The sequence below is a fragment of the Daucus carota genome, chromosome 6 (assembly GCF_001625215.2).
Source record: "Daucus carota subsp. sativus chromosome 6, DH1 v3.0, whole genome shotgun sequence".
NCBI lineage: Eukaryota > Viridiplantae > Streptophyta > Magnoliopsida > Apiales > Apiaceae > Daucus > Daucus carota.
Genome location: NC_030386.2, coordinates 33,613,966 through 33,634,910, shown reverse-complemented (window position 1 = coordinate 33,634,910; position 20,945 = coordinate 33,613,966). Strand labels below are relative to the sequence as shown.

Genomic DNA, 20,945 nt, shown 5'->3' with positions numbered 1-20,945 from the left:
ATTTTAAATGAGTAAAAATACTCTTATTAAATAGGCGAAAGTACGGGGAAAATGTCAAGAATGAATCCAAAATTGTTGATTTTTATTGTTTAAGATAATAAATAGACGTAGCAAGTAACAACCCATAACATTATATTTAATTTAGCTTTTAAATCTAATTTACCAGAGATAATTTTATAATGAAGTTCCCATTATGCACCAAGCATATTAATTTTTCCTGTTTAGGGTTCAGAACATTGTGCTATGAAATATACATGCAAACAGAGATCATAAAAGCACCATATATAGTGCACAGAGATCATAAAAGCACCATATACAGTGCAAGTAAGTACATAATACTGAAGCAGCAATTAACATATCCAAGATAGTCCTGTTACATTCCGAAAATAGACAGGGCTAGCTCTAGGTCAAGTGAATAATTAAGCTTTGAGCACTATTTTTGGGGTTAGCTTAAACTGGATTAGACTAACCCATCATTTTAAGCTTGATAATCTGAAGAGATGCCCAGACAGAATTACATATTTAAACACTGTAAACATTCCTTGCTAACTAATCAGCATCCATCTCTTCAAGTGCAGCTTTTGCTGCAGACTTGGCTTCTTCTAAAAGCTCATCGGGAACCTACAACATACAGAGTTACAGACAGAATATTAGATACTCTAATTATAACTACAACATGAAGATATGAAGATATTCAAACCAAGAAGTAAAAATTACGAACCACCTTATAAACAACACATTTTTGACAACCAATATGCAAATTAACCACTTTAATAAAGTACTTTAATCCGAATATTGTGTTATTCTACAAAAATATGTTTGCACGTTCAGAGTATCCAGCTTGTACTGTATTAAGTGCTTATTACTAGATTATTAAAATTCAGATATCCAATGCCATCAGAAAAAAGATTCAAATTTTTAATCATCTACTCATCTATTTCTTATAATCACTTAACTACAATACAGGAAAAGATGCACGAAAAGGCTGTCAGGAGTTGACAGGAACACCTAAGGGAACAACTCGCCTCCAGCTTTAAAGATATTTAAGCAGATTCAAACATATAGAGTAGATGTGCGAATCAAAACATGCCTCTTTAATCTTTATTTTGTATAAATCAGAAACCTGGATCATTCCTTTTATAGTCTCAAACAATTTAGTCATGAATTTCAACAAGGATTTGATGTCTCTGTCTCTTTTCATGTAAAAGAATCTAGGAGCATATAATTATGTGCTCTAAGATACATTACTTCATTAATATGTATTGTTGCGAAAATGTTTTTACAGAACCTGATATCTAAAATGTTTTCTATTATGTACAGTATGAATTAACTGATGATAAACAGGCTTGTGACTGCACTGCCATAGAAGCCCCACTAATGTTTTACAATAGACCACTTTGAGATTGGTTAAGAAAATTCTAAAAACCAACATGGGTTTATCTCCTGTTCTATTTTTATACAAAGCTATGTATATACTTTTAAAACAGGCAATAAACATTATTACCGTAGATATCTGATGTATAATACTAATAATACAAGAATCATATCCAGGGGAAGGATGAAGAACCACAAAAACTTGAAATCATATTACCTTTTGATGTTGGCGTTTTGACTCGTCACAAACCCAACTCATTTCCAATTCGAATGCCTTGTCTTTAGCCTCATCATGTACACCAAAAATTCTGCTTGGCAATAAGAAAAACCGGCAAGGTGTATTAGTATTTGAATCAGCACAAAATGTGCAAATAAAAAAGTAAACACCAAAGGGACTTAAAATAATTTGTAATGTTGCCATTTCTTTTAGCATTTTGAAGACAACATAAATTAAGTTTTAATATCTAAGTTGATAAAGATAACAACTTGCTTCTTGCACCGACAAAATATGTATAGTCTAGAGAAATGTCAATTAAATGATACTCCCTCCGTCTCATTTTAACTGCTTTTGACTTTTTTACACGTATTTTAAGATGTTAAAAAAATCACATCTAAACATGATAATTTTTTATAAAATTTATATCAGATAAAAGTTTAGAACCTAAACTTTTATTTGATATAAGAATTGAATTATTTTATTGAGTGTAGATATTGTTTTTTTACATCTCAATATATGTGCTAGAAAGTCAAACATCAGTTAAAATGTGACAGAGGGAGTACTACATATCTGAAACATGTTGACCACATTGTTCTTATTTCCTACTTAAAGAGTAAAGACTAAGGCTTAAGAAGAATATATTAGTTTATATCTGCTTATACTCAGCATTGCAATGGCAGCAATGATGCCATAAAAAGCAAGATTTAAAGGATCTCGTCACATTGCATTTAAATCACAAAAACAAAATACCATGACAAACTAAGATCATCAAGAAGAATGGAAAATCGTTACCATGTTAAAGTAGCACTTACATCTTGGCAACTTCTATAACCCCTTGTCGGCAAGTCATCTCAGATAGCTTCAATTTCTCAATCTCTCTGTACATCATATAATTCGACTATGAGCACATCAGTTTAAAAAATTATCATCATAAGAAAAGTTAACAAGAATAATCACCCATACAAAACAAAATATTAGGAATCTCAGTCTTTATAAACTTACAATCAAACAACCAAGATTAAATTTGAACATCAACAAAGATCAGGCAAATCTATGCTGTAATGCTACAACAATTTAGTTGTGTACGGGTACCACATCTGAACGAGTGTGACTGTATTTAGCACTTAAAGGACCCACACAGCATTATTAGCACAAAGGTCAGTGTACCAGAAAATTTACAAGTGAAGTGGTAGGCTGGCAGAAACTATAATGCTTGCAACAGCCAAACATAATGGTGGAAATTCAATAAAGTGACTTGTGGGATAGCCAGTGCATACAATCAAATCTGAGTTAGGTGTACGACACCCCAAGTACATAATAGAGCTTGGGATATTGAGATATATCTTCTAAAATAAATTACAAAAACACTCTTATCATTAAAGTTACTGCTCTTGAAAATATACAATCTTATTGTAAGAGTAAAGATATCACCTGACCGCCATGTATGCAGTAAAAATAAAAAAATACTCTTATCATCAAAGTTACTGCTCTTGAAAATAAACAATCTTCTATTGTAAGAGTAAAGATATCACATGACCGCCATGTATGCAGTAAAAATAAAAAACAACTTACGTCTTCGCAGCCTGCCTTCCCTTCCCAATAGCAGCACCATAATATCTCTGGAGAAGCGATTCACAGCAATACAAAAACAAAACTTACAACCTTGTTACAAAACTAAATTTAAATTTTATTAAAACCCAAAGCAAAACATCCCCAAGTACTAATTTAGCTAAAACAACACCCAAGTACTATAAAGCATATGAAGTATATTCAAACAGCTATATATAAGTACTCAAAGCATATAAAAAAATTAATGGTACAACTATCTTTGGAAAAACTCACGTAGGATACTCCTGAAGGTTCTATCATATACAATTGTGGCCCGTCTCTGTCATAACCTCCAAGAATTACTCCACACCCAAATGGCCTGCAGTATCATAATTAGTGCGTACAAAAAAGCATACTAAAGAGACCATAAGGTAAAATATAATAAGCATGTCCCTGCAATTCTAAACAAACCTGAGCCACCAATAAAGTGTACACAGATGCACATAGCTGGCAACACGCTCAGCAAGTTCTTTCACCGGAATTTGGTCACCATATAGACTGCATAACCAATTAATCAACATTAGTGATTAAATAATAAGTCCGCATGATAAGTCTTTGGCTGACTCCAACTTATCACAAACAATATAGTTCTAAAGCAGAAGTCTATATTTTACTGTGCATCTATAATTAATCCTTGATAAAGTCAACAGATATAGTATTACATGACATGCCTATAAATAACACCAAACGGTAACAGATATGCTAATATTGATGATGTATCATATATGTGTGTGTCTGTCTGTCTGCATATCTGTATGTATGTGTATGTGTCAAATGTATTAGCAGTCCTAATTAGATATTAGATATATTAGCTGTATAAGCAGATTTGGTGTCATTGTAAATAGTTACATTCCATGTTTAGACTATAACAACTGTTGTAAAGGCTGAAAATCTGCTAATTAGCTGGATATCAGGAGAAAATTCAGCTTGTATTATTGTTATATAATGAGGACTCTCCAGCAATGGAAAGGACACTTTTTCCCTTCCAATATTCTTGTCATGGTATCAGAGCTACAGTTCTGATTTGCCTTTTGTTTCTGATCAATTCTTTTTCATCGTTCTTGTATCTTGATAAAGATTCTTGTTCCTAGTTACTCTTGATCATTCTCTCAGAATCATGTCTCTCGATAAGTATGATACTCTCTTGGTTCGCCTAAACGGCAAAAATTATTCAGCATGGTCATTTCACTTTCAGATCTTTGTCAAAGGTAAGGATTTATGGGGTTATGTTAGTGGCACCACTGTTGCTCCTGACAAAGAAAAAGACAAGGCTAAATATGCTAAGTGGGAAACTAAAGATGCACAAATCATGGGTTGGCTGCTCGGATCCGTTGATCCCAACATTATATTGAACCTAAGGCCTTTTAAGACTTCAGCTGAGATGTGGGCTTATCTCAAAAAGATATATAGTCAGCAAAACACTGCTCGTCGCTTTCAACTAGAACATGACATAGGCAAACTTCAACAAGATGGTCTTTCAATTTCTGATTTTTATTCACACTTCATGAATCTATGGGTTGAATATGCTGATATTGTCTATGCTTCTGTACCTGCTGAAGGCCTCAAGTCAGTTCAGAATGTACATGAAACTACTAAAAGAGATCAATTTCTTATGAAATTGCGATCTGAGTTTGAAGCTACTAGGTCAAATCTTATGAATCGAGATCCTCTTCCTTCTTTGGATACATGTCTCAATGATCTGCTTCGGGAGGAACAACGTCTTCTCACTCAAGACACGATGAAAGAAGAGAAATCTGAGTTAGTTCATGTGGCGTATGCAACACAAGGTAAGCCAAGAGGCAGAGATATGCGTAATGTTCAATGTTTCTCTTGCAAAGGTTTTGGACATTATGCTTCAAACTGTTCTAAAAAGTTTTGCAATTATTGTAAGAAAGATGGACATATAATCAAGGAATGTCCTACTCGTCCACCAAAGAAATCTGAGACAGCCTACACAGCCTTGGTTGAATCCTCAAGTACAGGCGGTACAACACGAAATGCTACTGCTCCTGTTCAACCTGTGACACCTGAAATGATTCAGCAAATGATCATTTCGGCATTTTCTACTTTGGGAATTTCTGGTAAATCTGCCCTCAAAACACCTACTTGGTACTTTGATTCTGCAGCTTCTAATCATATGACAAATAATGCTGATTTTCTTACAAATATAAATAAATATTGTGGAAATCTTGAAATCGGTACGGCAGATGGAAGTCATTTACCTATTACAGAAACTGGTGATATTTCTTCCTCTCTGACCGATGTCTTTGTCTCTCCTACCCTTACCACTAATCTCATTTCTGTCGGTCAATTGGTAGAAAATAATTGCAAAGTGACATTTTCAAAATCTGGTTGTGTTGTGCAGGATCAGCAGTCAGGGAGGGTGATCACGAGGGGGCCTAAAGTTGAACGTCTCTTTCCTATCCAATTTCCTTCGCCATGTCACTCGCTTCCTATTGTTTCTTGTAATTCTGCCCGTATTGATTACCATGCATGGCATAAGCGTCTAGGACACCCTAATAATGATGTTCTTCGTGTTTTGTTGAAATCTGGTGTACTTGGCAATAAAAAGTTTTCTTCTCTTAGTTCTGTCCAATTCGATTGCAATTCGTGCAAACTTGGAAAAAGTAAAACTCTACCATTTCCCATTCATACATCTTATGTAACTCAACCTTTTGATTTAATACATAGTGATGTTTGGGGTATGTCACCAGTTGTGTCTCATGCTAAGTATAAGTACTTTGTCACGTTTATTGACGATTATAGTCGTTTCACATGGATATATTTGCTTCGTTCCAAATCTGAAGTACTCTCCACCTTCAAGATCTTTCATGCCTACATTCAAACCCAATTTGATACTAAAATTAAAATTCTTCGGTCTGATAATGGGGGTGAATATATGTCTCATTTGTTTCAAGAGTATTTGCAAGCCAATGGCATTATATCTCAAAGGTCTTGTCCTTCAACTCCCCAACAAAATGGGATAGCTGAAAGAAAAAACCGACATCTTCTCGATGTTGTACGTACCCTTTTGTTGGAATCATTTGTGCCCTCTAGGTTCTGGTGTGAAGCTCTCTCCACTGCTGTGTACCTCATAAATAGATTACCCTCACCATCCTTAAATCATGTTTCACCTTTCACTCGATTATTTGGTCGCATTCCAGATTATTCAGGTCTTCGTAATTTTGGATGTGTATGTTATGTTCACCTTCCTCCACATGAACGCACAAAACTCACAGCTCAGTCAAACAAATGTGCTTTCTTAGGGTACGCTCTACACCAGAAAGGATTTCTCTGTTATGATCCTACTATACGACGTACTCGGGTTTCAAGAAATGTAATTTTCTTGGAAAATCAGCCTTTTTTCTCTACCTACAATGATCATCATTCCCCAACATTTTCAGCTGTACCTCTGTATACAGATCCTTTATCCACTCAAGTGACATCCGAATCTGAACATCTATCACCTAAACCACTTCTGGTGTATCAACGACGCACTAAAATCATGCCAAACCAGAATACCATAGCAGAAACACCAACTTCTGATCCTCTTCCAGCTACTCCACCTTCTCATACTGATTCCTTTGTTGCTGATCATGTTCAAGCTAGTCCACCCCCTCGAAATGATTCCCTTGCTGCTGATCCCGTTCAAGCAGCTGCACCTGCCACTCGTAGACATAGCACTCGGGTGAGTCAGCCTCCAGATAGGTATGGTTTTCCTAATCCTGTATCATTGACAACTACTGTATCCACCATTCCTATTCCCAAATCATATAAACAGGCAATGAAGCATGAGTGTTGGAGGGAAGCTATTGAAACTGAGCTTCTTGCACTTGAAGAAAACCAAACATGGGATGTTGTAGAACGTCCTCAATCTGCGAAACCTCTGGGCAGCAAGTTTGTGTTTTCTGTGAAACTTAATCCAGATGGTTCCGTTGAGCGGTATAAGGCTCGACTAGTAGTTCTTGGAAACAGACAAGAGTATGGCATAGATTACGAGGAGACATTCGCACCGGTAGCTAAAATGACCACCGTGCGAACCATACTAGCCCTTGCTGCGTCTCAATCATGGAAATTGTCTCAAATGGATGTAAAGAACGCTTTCTTGCATGGTGATCTTAAGGAAGAAGTTTATATTACACTTCCCAATGGTATGCCTATTTCAACTAATCATGTTTGCAAATTGAAGCGTTCTTTATATGGTTTAAAGCAGGCACCTAGAATCTGGTTTGAAAAATTCAAATCGACTCTCCTTGGTTTTTCATATACGCAAAGTAAATTTGACTCCTCCCTTTTTCTGAAAAAGACAAGTACGGGTATTGTTGTGCTTCTTGTCTACGTGGATGATATCCTTGTCACTGGTTCTGATATACAAGCCATTGATCATCTTAAAAATCTGTTGAATTCTACTTTCAAGATGAAAGATCTTGGTCAGCTCCATTACTTCTTGGGATTAGAGGTACATTATCGACCAAAAGGTATCTTCTTGAATCAGCAGAAGTATATTCAAGATTTGGTTGAATTAGCTAGACTCAAGGGCTCTAATTCTGTTGAAACCCCACTGGAAATTAATGTCAAATATAGCAGAGAAGAAGGAGAGCTACTTTCTGATCCTACTTTATATCGGAAGCTAGTTGGCAGTCTTATATATCTTACCATTACTCGACCGGATATCTCTTACGCTGTACATATAGTAAGTAAGTTCATGCAATGTCCTCGACATTTCCACCTATCAGCTGTCAAACGAATCATTCGGTATATTCTTGGAACTCCTAGTCGTGGCCTATTCTTCCCTGCTACTTCTTCACTCGAGCTTCAAGCGTACAGTGATGCAGATTGGGCTGGCTGCCCTGACACTAGAAAATCCATTACTGGTTGGTGTACGTTTCTTGGAAATGCTCTTATATCTTGGAAATGCAAAAAGCAGAACCGTGTGTCGAAGTCATCCACGGAAGCAGAATATCGTGCCATGTCTGCTGCTTGTTCTGAAATTATTTGGCTACGTGGGCTCCTTGCAGAACTTGGATTCTCTCAAGCTCACCCAACTCCATTACATGCTGATAACACCAGCGCCATTCAAATTGCAGCTAACCCTGTTTACCACGAACGGACGAAACACATCGAGGTTGACTGTCACTCTATTCGTGAAGCTTATGACCACCTGGTTATTACTCTCCCACATATCTCCACTACTCTACAGGTTGCTGATATTTTTACCAAATCGATGCCACGTCACCGCCACAACTTTCTTGTTGGCAAATTGATGCTTGAAGATTTACCAGCAGCATCAATTTGAGGGAGGGTGTCAAATGTATTAGCAGTCCTAATTAGATATTAGATATATTAGCTGTATAAGCAGATTTGGTGTCATTGTAAATAGTTACATTCCATGTTTAGACTATAACAACTGTTGTAAAGGCTGAAAATCTGCTAATTAGCTGGATATCAGGAGAAAATTCAGCTTGTATTATTGTTATATAATGAGGACTCTCCAGCAATGGAAAGGACACTTTTTCCCTTCCAATATTCTTGTCAGTATGTATATGTAGGGTAGCACTCCATAGCATACCCTCTTATATGGAGTTACTTAGCACACCATTATAAATATATACATAATATATATTCTATTATATTTTTTATGAAATATAATTGCAAATTTTGATTATTAAACCGAAAACGAAGTTATACAATTTTTTTATTCCAAAGATCATCTAAAATTATGCAATATCTCAACATGATTCTATAACAGAATGATAATCATCCAGAATTATTCTGTTGTAGAATCAGTTTCGAAAATATACTTTTTTTAATCAAATTTTAAGTGTTAAATTACTTAAAATAGATTTATTTTATAGTATTTTATATTAGAATCACGTTTTATATTTATTCTATAACAGACTTTATAATAAAATTGATGATTTATAGTGGCGCGCTATGTAACTCCATATAAGGAGTCCCTCTCTTGAATGTTGGCCTGTATATGTATATATGATGCACATTATATTTTATGACATGCGCACCACAATCAATGTGGCGGAGAGCTGTTGTCTGGGTATCTAAATGGTATGAGCAACTTATCACTCAATGCAATGGACAAAAAGATTCCAGGGGCATTTTTTTTAGCTTAAAAATTGTCCCTATATAGACCATGGTCTAATAACATCCACCTCTCGCACAAAATTAACAACTTTATGTTCAAAACTTCTTTCCTTAAGGATTGTTATCACCGTGTATGGGATGGGAGTATGGGACCCTTGTGACTATTTCACAAGGTCCTGCTTTATCATAACCCTACGATATTCTAATCACGTGTTTTTTTTACTAATTTCTATGCCCTTTGCATTGCTCACAGTTGTCAAGTAACTCAAATCCATATAATATTTCAATCTTATTAAGAGAAAAAAAATGCCTATTTACTTCTCGTAGTTGTTAGCCTCGGATTTGGCACGTGCAACAATCTGTCTTCCATCTGCGGCTAATCCTGCAACAGCCTATACAAGAAAACATATCAGTATGGCAACAAAATAAGAATTTCAAAATGAGCACTACATTGTTAATAAAGAAAAATCCCACAAAAAATTCCAATATGAGGATGATGATGTCAGTCACATACATGAACACAAAAACAGCCCATTAGATCCTATCTTGGCTGTTTAAACTTATATACAATTCCTAAAGTAATCAATCTTCCTAATTATCAACCATATCATACCAAATGTGTTTGGCAAATATTTTTGGGGGTGCCGACTCCATAATGGCTGCAAAATCCTCACTAATTTTTTATCTATAGTTCTTCCTCTTTTTGTCTATTATGTTGGTAGAAAAATATCAATACTGACCCCCCAGGTGTGTGAGATTCTTAACGACCAGATTGAGATCAGTCATATACCTTTTTATAGATCCTAGTAGAACAATACCCCCTATTCAAAGCATGTAAAGAACACCCCCTATCCAAAGCACATGAACAACACCCCTATACAAAGCATGTGAACAAAACATCCTATCCAAAGCACGTGAACAACACCCACTATCCACAGCATGCATTCAACAAACTCACTTAGACAACCATATTTGTATCAGTCATATAACTTTATAGAGACCCTATTCAAAAAACACCCCTTATCCGTTGCACGCAAAAAAATAACAAAGGGGCTGCTAGACATTTTCTTAACCCATGAACAATTTTTGCTAAGAAAACAGGCAATAATGAAACTTATCCTTTGACTATAACATCGACACTTTGACCAACTAAATGACACAATCTGAGAACTTATGACGAAAGTAGAATCATCACAGGACGTAATAAAGAAGGCAAAATGAGGAAAAAGGGCAACTAATTTGCAAATTTTTTTATAAGAACATGTTAAATTTGTATTTTTCGTATAGTGTCCCACCCAATTCTTTACATTGGGTTTGGGCACGGAGGTTAAGAAATATGTATAAAGTAGTGGTAAAGAGAAAAAAGGTGGGTGAAGTGGTGGGACCCGTTGATTTTTAATATATAAAAGAGAGATAATGGAGTAAAAGTACTGCGAAAAGACAGGAAAAGTGAGAAAGTGATAGGACCCATTAACTATTTTAGGAAAGGTTTGTAATGTAAAGAATTGAGCGGGACGTCCAAAAAAGGAAATGGTAAAGAATCCGGTGTGACAGAGGGAGTACAAACTAAACCAAAGACCGGAGAAATGAGAAAGAGATATTAATTGTAAGCGAGAGTGGGAACAACAAGGGTGAAAATAATCCTAAGCTTGTGCGCAGGCTATACTCAGAACCTAATCCCAATTTTCACAGTATATTTGATATAGACTAGAGCACCAAAGGGTCCACTTACTATATAATCATTTGTGAGAAGAATGTTAATGATGATAATTATAAGATTTGTGAATTGTGAGGTCAATCAAAACAAAATGGTTTTACGGCTTGGTGAATAGTATTCACACACAGCCCTAGGTTTTTGGGTGTATCCCCCAAAGAAATCATAAAAGAAGTGCTGGAACAAAAATGAGGCAGTGATAAGTAATGTTGACAGATAAAAAGCCTAGATTATGTCCGACAGTGTAATAATAATATTATTAGAACATGGGCACAAAAGTATAAATCGAGCCAAATGGTAATACATTGGTTTATATGATACAGTAGTTATCACTTTGAATTCAATTGTACAATCAAAACAAAACCCAAACACGTTCGGTGCATCAGTTAGTAAAACATACATTACAACCAATACGCACACACAAATATAAATTTATAGGTCTGTATCTGGGAAAGGAGCGTAGAGAAACAGTAAGTACCATGCCGGAATGGCGATGAACGGAGTGAATTCTGCGATTAGATCCGGGCAACATCATCTTAGATGCAATCAGCTTCTCAACTCCCTAATTATAACAATCAGCAAAAATATATATAAAAAAAAATCAAAGACAGAAAGACACGAAACCCTAGAAAAGAGGGAGTGATGTACCATAACAATGCCGTCTTTGCACTTGATGGCAACGACGGTGCCGCTGTTGTCGACAGCTTTGGAGGCGTACTCGATCTGAAATACACGCCCGTCCGGCGAGAATGTCGTCACCGATAGATCGTAGCCTGTTCCGATACTAGCCATCTCTCCTCTGATTTGCTGCTTGCTAAACTGTGTTTAGTGTTTTCTTACTGCTTGCCCCGCCTGAATTTCTTTTGGAACAAGATATCGATTCCACCTGTTCGACTTTGTAGTTAAAGAAAAATTGATCATGAGAGTACTTTAATTATTATTTTAAGCGAATTTTGTGAAATTTTATTTAAAAAATATTTTTATTCAGATGAATATTTCAATCTTTATAATATTATTTTTCTTACTCCCTCAATTTTTCATTTTATCTTATAATAAAAATAACAATTAATATTATAAATAAATAATTTTCATGATTACATGTCATTTATCACATAATTGTAAGTAATTATCTTATTTATAAATCTTCTTTTTCCGCATAGTTTTGCTTGTCTAAATTTTTTTAAAATCAATGAGAGATTATAAGTACTGTGAGCATAATTTATATTTATGTTTCTAACAACCAATGAAAAATATAGTTACAAATCATAATCATACCAAATATCATACAATTTCAAATTATTATGTAAAGAATTTATCATAATTTTATATCTAATTTTCTACTAAAAAATACACATTTCTTTCCATGTGGCCAAAAAACCGGAGAAACCGAGGTGAACAAATTTTATTTTATTTTTTAATTTAAATTTCCGACTAGGTAAGTTCTTCAAAGTAAATACCAAACTGAATCCAAAGAGTAAGACATTTTCTTGGACACCCACTCCATTAAGAAACTGTTGCATGGTGATCTGTATGTTATGCAATCTTAACAGTAATTCTATGATGAACCATTTCATCATTAATTAATTCTTTGTTAGAGAATTAAATCCCATCTCTGTTTCACCATATCAAAGAAGAGAAAACAGACCCATAAGATCTTCAATATATATTCAAAAAAATGGGTGGGTTAAGATTGATTGCATCAGATTTTATGATGTGCTTTATGTGGCCATGGTCAAGCATTCTCATAAAGATTTTTGTACACAAGCCATTAGGGTTAGGTTTTGAAACCAAAGATGAAATCATTAAGTGTGCTATCTCTGTTATTAACATGTTTTTCTTTGCATGGTTGGGTATGCTCACCAAGGGTGGGGCCTACAATCCCCTCATGGTACTTGTTCCTGCATTGTCTGGTGATTCCTCTACTTTTCTATATACAGTTGGTGCAAGAATTCCTGCCCAGGTTAGCCGCAATCTTTAACTGTCAATTCATGCCTGAATTTATTGTTCTTGAATTTTGTTTTTTTTCTGTTTTGTATTTATAAATCTCCAGATCTTCTTAGCACTCACGCTACTCGAAGCACCTTCACCACTGCCCTCACACTCATTTATTCTTGGTTGTTATATTGTAGTTCTAACAAGTATCCGGACTTGAGTTAATTTGTGCAACAAGTTCTTGTTACCATCTGATATATATGACAGATCATATCATTGGCTTAATGCTAAAAGTTCAAGAACTAATGTAGTTTTAGCATGTGTTAAACTAGTGTGATTTGAGCTACAACATAACATTTTAATGAGCTTTGAATATCAATTTTATTGCTATGAATTTCAGAATTGCATTAGGGGCTGTAACCCCCCTTTTCCTGAGTTGTCTTTTTTGCTGCCATGAAATCACCAGTTTGTTTAGCTATAAGGTCTCTTTCACCACCGATATGCCTTTTTCACATATATTGATACAATAGAAAAAAACGTCAAGAGTTAGCATAGAGGGCACAGATCCATACTGGACAATTTGGACTGTACCTCAAGTGATCCAGCTATCAGGAGCATAACAATACTAGTTGCGCCTATTCACAATATTGTCTCGGTTAAATCATTAATGGACTGAATCTGGTCCACCTTTGTGCATGTAGTTTGCTTATGAACTTTAGTTATTAGATTACAGAGGTTGTAGTTATGGTTATATAGCACATCCTACAAACCCATAAGGTTCTTTTATTTTTCATAAAGAGATTATTACATTCCATTTTATTGCAGTAGAAAATCTCTACATGCTAGCCAGTAATGGCACACAGCACAGCACACGTGAGGATAGTAACTGCCCCCATATTAGTTTAGCTTTATATATGATGTGCGATTCAGTTGCTTTCTCATATCTGGCCTTTTCTCTATGTCATGACTGAATATGCTTGAGAAATGGTTTACAATGTTCACGACATTGATGTACTTCTTGCTAATATAGTACCATGCCTACCTCAATCAGAAAAAAAAGGTACAATAATTTTTTATAAACGCACTATTGATGCATAGAGCGTAAAGTTTAAGAAAGCAACAGAAAAGACTTTAATAAGATGGAAATCGTCTCAAATAAGAGTAGAGGGATTGCTTTAGTTTAACTGTGTATATAAAGTACAAATATTAGTAGTTGCAATTTCAATACATTCTTTTAGGCAGAAGTCTTGTCAGTCAGCGGCGTATCTAGAAATTGTTTCCAGGTGCAGCAAAATTAAGTGAAGATTGGACAAACTTCTCTAAGTAAATATCTTTTCATTGGGAGATAGGGATGTAGTCCTGTGTTCTGAAAAAGAAACTAAATTCTTTATTGTAAGTAATCAAATCAATTCCCAGAATTTTGATTGTGAGATGTTTTTTTATCTTGTTAGATTATTGGATCAATTACCGGAGTTAGCTACATCATTAGAACATTTCCTGAATTAGGACACAGATCGCCTCTAAATGTTGACATCCATCAAGGAGCACTAACAGAAGGATTTCTTGCATTTGTGATTGTCCTGCTTTCACTTAGCCTTGCTGCTAAGATTCCTGGAAGCTTCTTCAGGAAAACATGGATCTCCAGTATTTCAAAGATCGCTCTACATATAGTTTTCTCAGATCTTACTGGTGGATATATAAATCCAGCATCTGTAAGTATTTGACTTAATATTCCCATACCTTCTCCTAAACCTTTTGCAATTGCACCAAGAAAGTAGAATACAGTGATACTACCAGGGGGAAATATATCAAGGTGATAAATTGTCGCAGACATATTTTAACTTTTAAAGGTAATATTAATATGAACATTATTTGCAATCATTAGGTTATCGGATGGGATTATGCTAGCGGCACACATTTATCAAAGGAGCATCTTCTTGTTTACTGGATCGCTCCGATCGGGGGAACTTTACTTGCAGTACGGGTCTTTAGGGTGGTTGTCCGGCCACTGTTACGGGACAATGCAAAGGCAAACGTTAAGAAATCTGACTAAAAGGTATCCGTCCATAATTATGTTTTAATTTTTAGGATAAGTGTAAGCTGTTTTTAGAATTTTTCATGTCTAAGTTTAAGTATAAGTTATAGTCAAGTATAAGTTTTATTTCAAAATGTAACGCCAATAGATGGTCAATGTACAAGATGTTACAAACTCAGCATGCATTTGATCAAAAATCGCAGCAAAGCGTAAAAAGACAGAGCTCAAGTTAAAGCCATTTCAACTGACAATTCTGATGTCATTCGAACCCTTATGAATGCAAATGGCAACTTCCTCATTGCTCTGTATGCACCAGCCGGGAATCGAACCCGGGTCTGTACCGTGGCAGGGTACTATTCTACCACTAGACCACTGGTGCTGTTGAGAAATATGTCTCTGTATAAGTACTTGACGTTGACGAATTGGAAAAGGACACAACTTTCAAGTAATAATACACTTGTTTGTGGATTGGATATTCTTCCAGAGCTGAAATTGAAATACAAGCTCTCACAATCTTCTGTTGAAAATAAATAAAATAATCCTTTCTTTTCTTTTCAAAATTTGCCCTCACTGTTTTACAAATAACTCATAAACTTAAGAATTTTTTAAATATTTTTTGTTTCTTTCCCTTCATTATGTTCTCTTCTCTTTTTTCTTTCATGAAACTCTGGAGCACAACAATGAATAAATATGTTAGACAAGTCTCTTTCCTGTTTACATTATACAAGTATCTACATTTCCTTCGTGTGTGATCATTTTCTTTCAAACTTAATATTGGCTTTCTTATGTTTTGCTATGCATCATCAGATACCTCGATTTTATTTGGTCTTTTTTGCCTGCTTGTTGTATGATAAAGGCGGATCAATCTTTAGACTTGGCAGAACTCCGGGAAGGAAATTAAACTGGATAACGAAACCTCCCTTTAAATCGATACTCATGATATAAACGGACTCATTATAGTTCTATCATAGGTTTGAACAAACAAGAAATGTACTCGATCCAAATATTCTTGCTACCAGAAACTGATTAATGAGCAACAACTGAAGACTTGCAAACATTTACCAGGTCAGTGTAACCGTGAGAATCGCATTGATTCATGAATGAATGAACTGCTGCAACTTTTCAGGAAAACAATGCCTTGAAAGTTAGTGGCGAGTAATAGCAAATCTCTCATAGACTAAAGTCATGGTCAGACACATCAATCGGAATTTACCATCAGCAAAAGATTTTACAAATTCATAAAGTGAGATTTTGCAAAAAACAGGTGAAGAGTAAAGGGGAAAACTACTGTCACCTACTACTGCATTGACCTGTGCTGCAGCCTGGAACCACACTATGCATTTTAACAAAAACAAAAGTATGCCCCAGCAAGAGTTCATTATACAATCTAAAATTTTAACACCCACAGAAGTTCACATTTCTGCTGCATTCGACAACATCATGGTCCTCCTAGCTACATAACAGCTTCTGGTTGTGTGCAGACAGAGAGGAGATGCATCCATAAATGTTTTATTACCACCTGCCTAAAGTGAGTAGAGAGAGAGCTTGGTTAAAATCATAATCTACAATTCTATGAAAATTTGCACCAAAAGGATGATGCAACCATTGTGCAAGGATGAAACCGAAGCATTAATAATATCGTGTCAGTCATCCCAAATTAACCGTCCTACGTTGAATTTGTGGTCAATTTGACCAAACGTTTACCTAATATATAAAGTCTTTCTTTTAAGTCTAACTGGTGAGTACATTTTAAATTTAATTTTAAAAAAAAATTCATGTGATATTTTAAGAAAATTTATTTCAATCCAATAATATAAATAATCTGCATTATTTAATCGGTCAATTTGACCACTAAATGTCAAACAACAAAAAAGTTTAAGACTTGATGACAGCAGACTATGGGGGGTTATGGTGGATTGCCAGTTATTTTGGCAGCAATCTTTAGCAGTTCATTTCAAGGTTTGTGGTTAGAAAAAGTTGATGATTTCTATTTGGTATTCAGGAGGTTTATCTTAGAGGTGGGACGTATTATTAAGATTAGGAGGTTGCCTGAGTGACATTTCTGATATCTGTTGGGCCTAAGCATTGTTTTATTTGAGGGTGGCAAATATGCAGTATAAAGTAACAGTAATTAGAATGCACAATCGAGACCACATCATATGAGAGAAACATTAAAAATGGTGTAGAAATGACCTTTTATTGTAGGCAGCTTTAGCAACAGCTCCATGTAGTTCAATAGAAAAAACCTCTGCATTCAGAAGAACCACATAGGCAACTTTTCTTCATCTGTGTGTTTTCCTGGACCATACCATAATCGAATGTCAACTCTTGCAGAGGAGAAATGTGTCCAAATGCATAGAAGGCAATATCAGCATATGCTTCATTGTAATTTTCTCTTACAACTGGCTGCCAAAACACATTTGGCGAACAGCTGTGGTTCATAAAACGAGCAACATTACCAGACCTATATGCATTTATAACAAGGGGAAGAGGGACTTCAGCATGACCATCCGGGAAACATTCTACTGAAGGATATGCACGAGTGGAGTCAAATATATAATAATTATCTTCCTCACCACGAAGTTCCATTGTTTTGGATGTATCAATTGCCTCTCCACCGTACACACAAATAAACTGTCCGGAGCGGATTGGATCCCAAGACCTAAGCCCCCAACCTTTATTCTTTGTTTTAAACACCTCCAGATGGACTTTTAAACCGGCTTGAGACACACGATTTCGGCAAGTAAGAGGGCATAAGCAAGAAGAACCACACTCATGTATCATTGTTTTGCGACTCACAAGAACCCCAGGAGAAACGTACGGAATAAAACCTTCATTTATTTGAATACAAGGACACTTAATGTCCCCAGGTTGGCATCCACCTCTACAGGTGCAGCTCGGTGAAGGCTTTGGTAAATTAAATGGTTTTTCATATTTGAGGAAAGGTGTATATGTAAAGTAAGCAGGACCCCTTTCATTATCCACCTCATTTACAAGACAAACTGGCAGAATTTCTTTTCCTGAAGTAAGGTCAGGCAAGATCATACCGGTTCTTGAAGTAACACCATCCTTCCACAGCTCAATTGATTTCCATAGAGTAAAAGCTTTAGGCTGCTTGGGTATTCTAACAAGCTTGTACTTAAAAACATTGCATCCACCCTTCCCTTCCTCCTTCCATGACTCATGGATCTTGTACAGGCCATCATACACATATACTTTTCCGGTTGCATTAGCAATATCTTTCAGACCCCTTATAACTCTTACCTCATTACCTCTATGCATGCTTGTCTCCAGAGCAAGATTACCTCTTTCCAGCTTTTGATCAGCCACTTTTCCATCTTTCCTATCAACTCCACCTTGTCCACTGTAAATCAAGACATCCCCGTCTTCATCTACATCTCCATATACTTCAGATGAAACGATGCTCAGAGCCAAAGGTTCTTCCAAACCACTCATGTGCACACCCATGTAATCTATCCCAGCCATAACTGGAGCATGCAAACCTGCAAGAGACATTTCCATCCTGAAAAAGAAAACATCACCAACTTCGATCCCAGGTACAGCTCCAATTATCTTCCTTTTATTTGTCCGAATACCTTTCCTCATCAGCATTTGTCCTGCCGTCATGTCTGGACGTCTTGTAAACTTGGGATTATCTCCCCTGGATTCTTCAAGTTGAATAATCCTTCTCCGCAACAAATTATAAACCATGAGTATCTGATCAATTAACTCCTTGTTCCCATCAGTTTGTTGTGCAGGTTCCAAGTCAATAAGTTTAAACTCTTTCAAAGATTTGGCAACAATGTCGTCTACATCCACTGAAGCTGAGCGATCAACTACAGCAGTTGTTTTCGGTGTTTTTCCTTTTCGCTTCTTACTGGTACCTTCTCCAAACCGGTCACTCTGATTATGGTAGTTGCTATAACCATCATCGAGTGCAGATACACCTTTATGACTCCTGATGTCCCTTCTTGATGGTCCTGAATCTCCATCTGAATACTGGGATGGAGTTTTGTAAGAATTTAGTGGCACTGGTGATAGTAATGTCTTGTCAAAAGTGGAAGGCCCTGCTTGATTAGGTTTTGGTCCTTTAGACTCCTTTTGAACCAAAAAAGGGTAAAACGGTGTGACACCGGGTGAGGAAGATCCTGTTAGTGATGGATTACCGGATTGCTTTGGGAATACGGGATATATGGTTCGCAATGGCTTAACATCTAACACTTCATTCTTGTTAATAAAACCAGAAGATGATCCTGAATCTTTTCCCATTTGTCAAGCCTACACTATTACAGTTTATACAAAATGAAAAATTAAAAACCTTATACAGTCCTCTTAGAACTTGTAGTCATCAACCAACAGAAATAGTAATTACCACAAGGGAGTGACATATCAAGTTTATTTGCCAACATGTCAAGGCCAAACTTACAATTTAAGCAGATAAGTTATTTTATTTCCATCTGTGTTGTCTTTAACAAATCTCCATAAACATAATCACACATTATAACTAGCACAATTGATTTAAACAGAAGAAGCAATCAAACATTTCTTCACAACAATGTAAAGCAAATATACAAACCAACACTCAAAGACCAAACTGAAACCTTAAACCCCCAAATCGATGAAAAAATACATCCCAACATGCAACAACATAAAAACACCTAAAGAACACTTCTTCTTAGTACCTAATATATACATGCAAAAAAATAAGAGTAACCAAATCGGATAATATAAAAATAAAACAAAGCAGATCTTAGGTTGAATGGAAATGTACCAGCTAGTGAGCTACAAAGAAAGTGCGGTGGAGCGATTTGTTTGAACAAAAGTGTAGTGTATGTTTTTCTTTTAAGCTTGCTCCCTTGTTCATAAGCTTTTATTACTTTGAGTTTTGTTATGTGATATTTCATATTTCCCGATGCTCACTAGTGTTGTGTTGGATATGAATGGATGCATGTTTGTCCAAATTTCACAAGACTATGCTGCCACGTGGGATGCTGTGGAGTCCCTCTATTTATATTAAGAAAAAAAATCTTGTGCTACGCAGAGTAAGACTAAGAGGCCGTTTGGTCAGAGGTAACTAATAAAGAAAAAAAAAATAATCAGTTTCATTCACTTTGGTGTCCTTTGTTTTATGAAATCTGTCATTTCATTTCTACCCAAATTTTTCATCCTCCATTCTCCACCCCCAACCAGGTATTTTTTTCCCTTTCTTCATTCTTTTTTATTTTCGTTTATAATTTATTTCAGAAGTCAATAACATTAAAAAATAATATGTAAAATATTTTTGAAGATCAAAAATAAATTTTAATTTAGTTTTTACATATTAAAAATAATTTTAGTGTAATTTATAAGTCAAGATATTTATAAATTAATGAAAATTTTAAATAATAAAATATATCAAATTATAAAGGTAAATATATTTGACTCTTTTAAAATTATTTAATATTTAAAAATAAAATATAGGAATAATCATATAATTTTTCATTCCGTTTCCGAATCAAAACCAAACAGATAATACAATTCAGTATCATTCTTTTCCTTTCTCTTCGTTTCCTTTTCCGAATTCCATTCCGTTTCCTTAATTCGAACCAAACGGACCCTAAACTTATTTAGCCCGCCGGGAATAATTTTCAACGTATTAAATATTTGATTAATTTATAAAATGTCTTATTTATGGAAAATAAAATAAATTAAATGAATTATAATAATATTTATTTGCATGAATTGAAATATAAGTTGATATTAATTCTTATTATAGGTTCGATTAAGAAATATCTATTATTGTAGGCACATCAAATTATTACTCCATGTGAAAAATACTATCAAAACAAATAATGTAAATTTTAAACTATATTTTGTTTTTTTTGAAAAAGAAAAATAATTTAATAATAAAAAATCCTATGACGTCTACAGATATTATCGAAATTGAACAAACATGTAATCATGACCGTTGAATCTTTTCATTTCCA

General features: G+C 35.2%; 3 protein-coding genes and 1 non-coding gene across 5 annotated transcripts; 1 reads left to right on the top strand and 3 right to left on the bottom strand.

Annotated features, from left to right (window-relative positions):
* Positions 1-267: 267 nt before the first annotated feature.
* On the bottom strand, positions 268-11,911 carry LOC108224371 (proteasome subunit alpha type-3). The gene is made up of 9 exons (XM_064079995.1): positions 11,661-11,911; positions 11,491-11,574; positions 9,617-9,690; positions 3,611-3,697; positions 3,434-3,518; positions 3,164-3,210; positions 2,404-2,469; positions 1,592-1,682; positions 268-621 (listed from the first exon to the last, which is right to left on the bottom strand). The coding sequence occupies exons 1-9, from the start codon at positions 11,802-11,804 to the stop codon at positions 550-552; spliced, it is 750 nt and encodes a 249-aa protein (XP_063936065.1). The 5' UTR covers positions 11,805-11,911; the 3' UTR covers positions 268-549.
* A 695-nt stretch (positions 11,912-12,606) lies between these two features.
* Positions 12,607-15,374, top strand: LOC108226271 (probable aquaporin SIP2-1). Its single transcript, XM_017401214.2, has 3 exons — positions 12,607-12,972; positions 14,396-14,656; positions 14,830-15,374. The coding sequence occupies exons 1-3, from the start codon at positions 12,688-12,690 to the stop codon at positions 14,995-14,997; spliced, it is 714 nt and encodes a 237-aa protein (XP_017256703.1). The 5' UTR covers positions 12,607-12,687; the 3' UTR covers positions 14,998-15,374.
* Positions 15,288-15,358, bottom strand: TRNAG-GCC (transfer RNA glycine (anticodon GCC)). Its single transcript has one exon. It is a non-coding gene; the product is annotated as a tRNA-Gly (tRNA).
* A 797-nt stretch (positions 15,375-16,171) lies between the features above and the next one.
* On the bottom strand, positions 16,172-19,891 carry LOC108226722 (histone-lysine N-methyltransferase, H3 lysine-9 specific SUVH1). Of its 2 annotated transcripts, none has more exons than XM_017401713.2 (3): positions 19,751-19,891; positions 17,173-19,262; positions 16,172-16,502 (listed from the first exon to the last, which is right to left on the bottom strand). In XM_017401713.2, exon 2 carries the CDS (start codon positions 19,246-19,248, stop codon positions 17,212-17,214), a length of 2,037 nt encoding a protein of 678 aa, XP_017257202.1. In that variant the 5' UTR covers positions 19,249-19,262; positions 19,751-19,891; the 3' UTR covers positions 16,172-16,502; positions 17,173-17,211. The 2 variants fall into 2 exon arrangements, with proteins under 2 accessions (XP_017257202.1, XP_017257201.1); XM_017401712.2 differs by having other exon boundaries at positions 17,173-19,257; positions 19,751-19,884.
* Positions 19,892-20,945: the final 1,054 nt, after the last annotated feature.

Excerpts from the sequence above, each read along its gene's own strand:
- LOC108226271 (XM_017401214.2), top strand. The coding sequence starts at position 12,688 with ATGGGTGGGTTAAGATTGATTGCATCAGATTTTATGATGTGCTTTATG. Across the intron at positions 12,973-14,395 it reads GTGCAAGAATTCCTGCCCAG|ATTATTGGATCAATTACCGG; the intron begins GTTAGCCGCAAT and ends TTATCTTGTTAG. Across the intron at positions 14,657-14,829 it reads GATATATAAATCCAGCATCT|GTTATCGGATGGGATTATGC; the intron begins GTAAGTATTTGA and ends TGCAATCATTAG.
- LOC108226722 (XM_017401713.2), bottom strand. The coding sequence starts at position 19,248 with ATGGGAAAAGATTCAGGATCATCTTCTGGTTTTATTAACAAGAATGAA.
- LOC108224371 (XM_064079995.1), bottom strand. The coding sequence starts at position 11,804 with ATGGCTAGTATCGGAACAGGCTACGATCTATCGGTGACGACATTCTCG. Across the intron at positions 9,691-11,490 it reads TTCATCGCCATTCCGGCATG|GCTGTTGCAGGATTAGCCGC; the intron begins GTACTTACTGTT and ends TTTCTTGTATAG. Across the intron at positions 3,211-3,433 it reads AACCTTCAGGAGTATCCTAC|AGATATTATGGTGCTGCTAT; the intron begins GTGAGTTTTTCC and ends TCGCTTCTCCAG.